The sequence below is a fragment of the Argentina anserina genome, chromosome 6 (genome assembly GCF_933775445.1).
Source record: "Argentina anserina chromosome 6, drPotAnse1.1, whole genome shotgun sequence".
In the NCBI taxonomy this organism is placed as follows: domain Eukaryota; kingdom Viridiplantae; phylum Streptophyta; class Magnoliopsida; order Rosales; family Rosaceae; genus Argentina; species Argentina anserina.
This window is the reverse complement of record NC_065877.1, coordinates 25,873,245-25,881,193: the sequence shown is the minus strand read 5'-3', so window position 1 is coordinate 25,881,193 and position 7,949 is coordinate 25,873,245. Positions and strand designations below refer to the sequence as shown.

Genomic DNA, 7,949 nt, shown 5'->3' with positions numbered 1-7,949 from the left:
ATCATTTTAGGTATGCAATGATCGATTCTCTCATTTGGATTACGAAATTAGGGTATTGTTTAATGAATCGTTTGTGGTTTTACGAGTGGATAATTTGATTGGATCTATAGTCATCTTGCGGTTGCTGTTCGATCTTGGTGACCTTGTGGTTCCTATTGGTTAATATATCCCAACGTGATCATGATCACTCTCATTAATTGGTTAGACCTTCAGACCCTTTGACTGTATACGTGTGGCGTGACTCGATTGATGTCGATTTTTTACCACTACAAATTCAGGGTCTCAATTTGTATAAAATACGTCTTCAACCTTAGGTCGTATCCATAGAGACATTGTTCTGTTTTTGTTTTTGCCAAAGATACGTACATGTTTGTTATGTTGCTAATGGATTCTGTTTTTAGTTGGCCAGGGCTCCAGAAATACATTCTCGACCTTCTTCAACCACACACATTACACTCGTTACAAGAAATGACATCGCCAAATGCGTACGTGCCTTCACCTCTTCTACAAAATCAGATTGCCCTAGGGTTTTGATATTGATCGATGTTCATAATTGAGATATAATTAGGGCGTTTGAAGCTTGCCTTTTCATGCAGATATTATTATTTTCATTTTTCAGGGAATTGCATGCCTGCAAAATTAAAGATTTGACAAACAAAGTTGGCAGTTTGTCCTTGCCAACATTAATAACTCTACGTACGTATACGTTGTACACAAAACTGAATCACATATTTAAAGAAAGTAATTAAGAAACCAAAAGGAAATCTGGGTTTGTAATTTTGTATGTATCCATGTGCGTTACAGAGACAAAACAAAAGATTGCATATACATGATATATAATATGCAGGAAGCCAAATTGTAGACGTAGCATGTATATATATACAGACAAAGATATGCCTCTCATCATTTTTGTGAGCTTGAGAGAGAGAGAGAGAGAGAGAGAGAGAGAAGCATTTAGGTGAGCATAAAGCATCCAATACATAAGAAACAGAGGGAAAAACAAGATGCTGATGTGAGATTGAAGAAGCGAACTACATATTCTGACTGCAGATGCTAGTTTTGGTGATTGATTAATGTTTTACCATAGAAGGACTTACGTGGGTGCTTCTTTCAATGAGGATATATATCGAGCTTTCGAGATTTGAGCTCGATTTATCTCCAGTATAGTTTGAGCTGAAGTTGCTACAAGTATGGCTTCCATGAAGAACTCTGTACTTGGTAAGTTCCTGATGAACTTCTCTAGCTCTTTCTTTCTTGTGTTAAAATAGTGACTTCGATTACGTATCTAGTTCTTATACTCATGTTTCCCGCTCGAGAATGCCTTGCATATAACTATTTCATACAAATTTTCTCCCACAACACCGATTATGAGACTAGCATGTGAAAGTTTTGATTTGAGAAATTTTTGTATGTGTGTATGTATGTATGTCTTACTAGGTATAGACATTCGCAATTGTGTATAATATGATTGATTTAGATTGCTTCCCCTGCCATGGATTATATGCAGGGATTTCTTCTCGGATTTGTAATGGAGAATTTGATCTGAGTTCTTACTGCACTCAAAGGACTATAATCGATGCAGTAAATCTTGTCTTCCTCTTTCTTTACTGCTTATTTACACTTGCAGCTTCTGTAAGGAAGCGTTATACGAGCAGTCCATCCAGAGGGGACAGATTTTCTGTAGTGGTTTCAATCTGTTGTTCTCTTACTGGCATTGCATATTTTGGTGCTGGATTGTGGATTTTGATAGCCAAAAGTGGTGATCATCTATCAAATTATTTTGAAAGCTGGTTGGATTACCTTATTAGGGGACTACTTTGGATTTTCTTCACAATTTCCTTGCTTTTTCAAAGGTCTAAATGGATTAGAATTCTGAATTCTGTTTGGTGGGTGTCCTCATTTTCATTGGTCTCGGCTGTAAACATAGAAAGACTTGTAAGGAGCCATAACATTCATATTTTCGATGTGCTGTCATGGCCAGTGAGCTTCTTGCTTCTACTTTGTGCTGTTAGAAACCTCAGCTACTTTGTCTATGACCAAAGCCAAGATAACAGCATATCAGAGCCTCTATTAGACAAAACTTCTGCTGAAACGAGCCAGGAAACACCACTAGGCAAAGCCGGATTCCTTAGCAAGTTGACATTTGCTTGGATCAATCCTCTACTCACTTTAGGCTACTCAAAGACATTAGCCACTGAAGACATACCATCTCTGGTTTCAGAAGATGAAGCTGATTTAGCATACCAAAAGTTTGCTCAAGCATGGGAATCCTTGTGTAGGGAGAAGAGCTCAAGCAGTACCGGAAACCTGGTTCTGAGAGCAATAGCAAAAGTTTACTTGAAAGAAAATATATGGATTGCCTTTTGTGCATTGCTCAGGACAATTGCAGTTGTAATTTCTCCTCTTATACTCTATGCATTTGTAAATTATTCCAAAGAGGAGGAGGAAAATTTTTCCCAAGGCCTCATCATAGTGGGATGCTTAATTATCACCAAAGTAGTCGAGTCTCTCTCCCAGAGACATTGGTTCTTTGACTCAAGGAGGTCTGGAATGAGAATGAGGTCGGCTTTGATGGTCGCAGTGTATCAAAAGCAGCTGAAACTTTCTAGTGTGGGAAGGAGAAGACACTCAGCAGGGGAGATAGTTAACTATATTGCAGTTGATGCTTACAGAATGGGAGAGTTCCCATGGTGGTTCCATTTAACATGGACCTTTGCATTGCAATTAGTTCTTGCCATTGTAGTTCTTTTTTGGGTGGTGGGGGTTGGTTCTCTACCGGGTTTAATTCCTCTCGTCATTTGTGGTCTTCTAAATGTGCCTTATGCAAAGGTACTTCAGAAGTGTCAGTCCCAGTTCATGGTAGCACAAGATGAGAGGCTTAGAGCCACTTCTGAGATCCTTAACAGTATGAAGATCATTAAGTTACAATCCTGGGAAGAGAAATTCAAAAACTCGGTTGATGCCCTCCGAGAACGAGAATTTAAATGGTTGTCTGAGGGACAATTTAGAAAGGCTTATGGAACTTTCATCTACTGGATGTCACCAACCGTTATTTCTTCTGTTGTTTTTCTTGGGTGTATTATTTTCAAAAGTGTCCCTCTGAATGCAAGTACTATATTCACAGTTCTAGCTTCCCTAAGGACTATGGGAGAACCTGTGAGAATGATACCTGAGGCTCTTTCAGTAATGATCCAAGTCAAGGTCTCATTTGATCGGCTAAATGTTTTTTTGCTTGACGATGAGTTGAAAGATGATGAGATAAGGAATCTCCCATCACCAAATTCAGATGAGAGCTTAAGAATACAAAAAGGCATTTTCAGTTGGTATCCTGAATCAGCAATTCAAACTCTGAAAGAAGTGAATCTTGAAGCAAAATGTGAGCAGAAAATTGCAGTTTGTGGACCAGTTGGAGCCGGAAAATCATCACTTTTATTTGCTATACTTGGAGAGATGCCCAAACTATCAGGAACTGTAAGTCTAGAAAGTAAAAACAGATAATAAATTTTTATTTTCCATGCACTAGGTTTGTATTAGTGATTTCATTTGCTTACTTGTTCTATGCTTGCAAACAGGTTGATGTATTTGGAACCATAGCCTATGTTTCTCAGACTTCTTGGATACAAAGCGGGACAGTTCGCGATAACATACTCTATGGGAAGGCAATGGACAAGAACAAGTATGAGAAGACCATTAAAGCTTGTGCTTTGGATAAGGACATAAATAGTTTTGATCATGGTGATCTTACTGAGATAGGTCAGAGGGGAATTAACATGAGTGGAGGTCAAAAGCAAAGGATTCAGCTCGCACGAGCTGTCTATAGTGATGCTGATATCTACCTCCTAGATGACCCCTTCAGTGCAGTGGATGCACACACTGGCGCAATTCTGTTTCATGTAAGAAAGATATAGTCAATGATTTTATTGAAGCATAGTCTCATTGTATAACATGTCATATAATATGAATGGCTTATACAGGACTGTGTCATGGATGCTCTAGCAAAGAAGACTGTAATTCTTGTGACTCATCAAGTTGAATTTCTGTCAGAAGTTGATAAAATTTTGGTATGCTTTGGCTTATTTTACAGATTAATAGACTCAATTAATTTGTGTTACTTATGAAACCACATGTAACATTTTGATATAAAAATAAAAAGAGTAATTAATATTTTGCTTATTTAATTTTGTTTTCAGGTAATGGAGGGTGGACAAATTACTCAATCTGGAAGCTATGATAATCTCTTAACTGCTGGAACAGCATTTGAGCAACTGGTAAATGCTCATAAGGATGCAGTAACTACATTAGGACCTTCAAATAATCAAAGCCAAGTAGAACCAGAAAATATAGACATGATCCGGCAAGAGGAGTCTAATGTGACTAATGTCACCAGATACAGCAGTGAAGGGGATATTTCTGTTCAGGCTGTACCCACGGTGCAACTAACAGAAGATGAAGAAAAAGAGATTGGTGACGTTGGATGGAAGCCCTTCTGGGACTACATTATTGTTTCCAAGGGAGCACTTCTGCTAGCATCAGGCATAATGGCACAGGCTGGTTTTGTTAGTCTTCAGGCTGCTTCAACTTATTGGCTGGCTCTCGGCATGCAAAATCCGAGTATAACTAGTCTTACACTTGTTGGTGTCTATACCGCAATCTCAACACTCGGTGTTGTATTTGTCTTTCTGAGGTCAACACTTGCAGCACATTTGGGACTGAGAGCTTCTAGAACCTTTTTCGATGGTTTTACTGAGGCCATCTTCAAGGCTCCCATGTTATTTTTTGACTCAACTCCTGTTGGGAGGATTTTGACACGAGTGAGTATAATTCAATCTTCAACACCTTAAAACATATTCTCGGTCAAGTTTGTTGCAGTTACTAATTAATTTTTTAACAATATGTCTACTATTGTAGGCTTCATCAGATTTAAGTATCTTGGATTTTGACATACCTTTCTCCATTATCTTCATTGTGTCTGCTGGCATGGAATTGCTGACATGGATTGGAGTAATGGCTTCTGTTACATGGCAAGTTTTAATTGTAGCCGTTCTCGCCATGGTTGCTTCAAAATATGTTCAGGTAAATAAAATGAACTTCAGTTATTCTTGAATATTTCTGATTCTGAAATCTTAGTCAATGGAATGATGGAACTAACTTATTTCCTTTTATTGCAGAGCTACTATCAAGCGTCTGCAAGGGAACTAATAAGAATCAATGGAACAACCAAAGCTCCTGTTATGAATTATGCTGCCGAGACATCACTTGGAGTGGTCACCATCAGAGCTTTTAAAATGGCTGACAGGTTCTTCCAAAACTACCTAGAGCTAATTGACACAGATGCAAGACTGTTCTTTCATTCGAATGCAACAATGGAGTGGTTAATTATAAGGGCAGAAGCACTTCAAAATGTGACTCTTTTTGTTGCTGCTTTTCTCCTTATTTCACTTCCTAAGGGTTATATTGCTCCAGGTATTGTTGAAATAGTACATTTTTGATTCTTTCGCACTTGATGAATTTAGGAAAAATGAAAGTGTTTATTGATGTTTAACAATTTCCTTTTTTCGTTTGGATGTCTGCAGGACTTGTGGGGCTTTCTCTTTCTTATGCTTTGACACTAACAATGACGCAAATTTTTGTGATCCGGTGGTACTGTAACTTATCAAACTACATCATCTCAGTTGAAAGGATAAAACAGTTCATGCAAATTCCACCTGAGCCTCCGGCTATTATAGAGGACAAGAGACCACCATCTTCATGGCCTACAAAGGGTAGGATAGAGCTGCATTCTCTCAAGGTTAGATACTTGAAGTCACAACATATATGAACTACCGTACCTCATCTTTCGATCACTTAAAAATTGTAATCACTGATCCTTTTTTTTGCTTGTTAAAGATAAAATATCGCCCAAATGCTCCGCTAGTTCTGAAGGGAATTTCATGCACATTCACAGAAGGGACTAGAGTAGGAGTTGTGGGAAGGACAGGAAGTGGAAAGACTACACTCATAAGTGCTTTGTTTCGTTTAGTAGAGCCTAACGGTGGTAAAATTATTATAGATGGTCTTGACATTTGCTCTATGGGTCTAAAAGACTTGAGAATGAAGCTCAGCATCATCCCTCAAGAACCAACTCTTTTCAAGGGTAGCATCCGAACCAATTTGGATCCTCTAGGCCTTTACTCTGATGATGAAATATGGGGGGTAAAGACTCTTTCTGCATAACTTTTCTTCATTTCTTCTCAGAAGTTAAAAAATGACGAACGGTGTATGCATTTTACAGATGCAGATTTATTTTGTACCTTTACATTATGGAGACTTTTTATTTTATTTTGTAGGCTCTACAGAAGTGTCAGCTGAAGGCAACAGTGAGGAACCTACCTAATCTGCTTGATTCATCCGGTGAGTTAGTGAAATTCTTATGGTTCTAATATAAGTACCAAATTCCATCAAGTCTAATGTGGTTGTGAAATGGATAGAACATAATGTTGTATAACTATAACGCTTTACAGTAAGTGATGAAGGGGAAAATTGGAGTGCGGGGCAACGCCAGCTGTTTTGCCTTGGCCGTGTCCTTCTAAAGAGGAACAGAATTCTAGTTCTAGATGAGGCTACTGCTTCCATCGACTCTGCAACTGATGCCGTTTTACAAAGAATTATCAGGCAAGAGTTTGCAGAATGCACGGTGATAACGGTTGCACATCGAGTTCCAACAGTTATAGATAGTGACATGGTCATGGTCCTCTCCTATGGTATGATCTACAATTATACATTAATTCCAGTTATATCCTTATCATATTTTGATCAAATTAGATGCCGCAAACTCTTTTTTCCAGAATGCAATTAGATGTCACAAGCTAATTCTATCGAACATTGAGTATTAAGACAAAATAGCTTAGCATAAGCGTTATATGAAATGCTTTAGCTAGCCAGCCGATATGGCATCAGTAACGCACTTTCTCCAAAGCAAGATCAATTTTTATAGATCTTCAAGTTCAGTACTGTAACTTCAAACTTTATCTTCACATGCCATGTCGGAAATGAATGGTCCAAAAAGAGGAAAATGGAGCCCTTAACTCAGTCTAGGAATAACAGTGTTTTTTTCCCTTGATAGGAGGAATACCAATGTTCGGAAATCAAAGTTGTGGCTAACGTATGCTGTGGTTGTGCTTATGAATATGTAGGGAAGCTAGTGGAGTATGAAAAACCTTCCAAGCTCTTGGATACCAACTCCTACTTTTCCAAGCTTGTAGGTGAATATTGGTCAAGCTGTAGAGGAAACTGAAGAATATTTTACAACGCTACGCACAACTGGCACAAGACATCACTTAAATCAGTGGCGAATATCCAATAGATCGCATGGAAGAAAGCACCAACTTTTTTGTTATAGGTTTAGTAATGTGATATTTCTCAGCCAATGGATCAAACTTCAATAGGTCTTGCCTCGGCATTTTGACTACGATTTATCAAATTACTGAAGGGTTCTAGCTAGCTGACTGTGGTCATGTCCACTGTGTCCATACATAAAAATTCTGGGTTTCCAATCATATAAAGGTCCTATAAACCACGGCAAGTGATTTCGTCCTTATATCGGATTACGCCACGTGAACATGTGATGCGGAATGACACACTTGGAGGTAACGAGGTTGTCTATAGTACGTGAATGTATACCATATTGTTATTTTACACTAATAGAACAAAATTATCACATTAACAACAACGTAATTGAACTAAATGATCACATTGATAACAAAATTATCAAATTCATTTTACACATTTACATTTCATTGAACAAAATTACTAAATTTACAATAATTTGTTTACAAGTTGGTAAAATATTGTAAGTGAAGTAATTACTTATAGTAGAACTACAATTACCTAAATAATAATTTGTTTTATCACAATGACAACAATTTTTTTGTCATATATGTAAATGTGGGTACCCAAGAAAATTCCGGAGT

General features: G+C 37.8%; 1 protein-coding gene across 1 annotated transcript; it reads left to right on the top strand.

Annotated features, from left to right (window-relative positions):
- The first annotated feature begins 925 nt into the window (after nucleotides 1-925).
- LOC126798160 (ABC transporter C family member 8) lies at nucleotides 926-7,574 on the top strand. The gene is made up of 12 exons (XM_050525021.1): nucleotides 926-1,218; nucleotides 1,508-3,471; nucleotides 3,573-3,893; nucleotides 3,975-4,061; nucleotides 4,191-4,811; nucleotides 4,909-5,073; nucleotides 5,169-5,463; nucleotides 5,574-5,788; nucleotides 5,887-6,192; nucleotides 6,327-6,390; nucleotides 6,501-6,740; nucleotides 7,173-7,574. The coding sequence occupies exons 1-12, from the start codon at nucleotides 1,191-1,193 to the stop codon at nucleotides 7,271-7,273; spliced, it is 4,407 nt and encodes a 1,468-aa protein (XP_050380978.1). The 5' UTR covers nucleotides 926-1,190; the 3' UTR covers nucleotides 7,274-7,574.
- Nucleotides 7,575-7,949: the final 375 nt, after the last annotated feature.

What these genes read in the sequence shown, in the direction of transcription:
- LOC126798160 (XM_050525021.1), top strand. Translation starts at nt 1,191, where the DNA reads ATGGCTTCCATGAAGAACTCTGTACTTG. An exon ending in CAGAAGTTGATAAAATTTTG is followed by an intron (nt 4,062 to 4,190) that starts GTATGCTTTGGC and finishes TTTTGTTTTCAG; the next exon opens with GTAATGGAGGGTGGACAAAT. An exon ending in TAGAGCTGCATTCTCTCAAG is followed by an intron (nt 5,789 to 5,886) that starts GTTAGATACTTG and finishes TGCTTGTTAAAG; the next exon opens with ATAAAATATCGCCCAAATGC.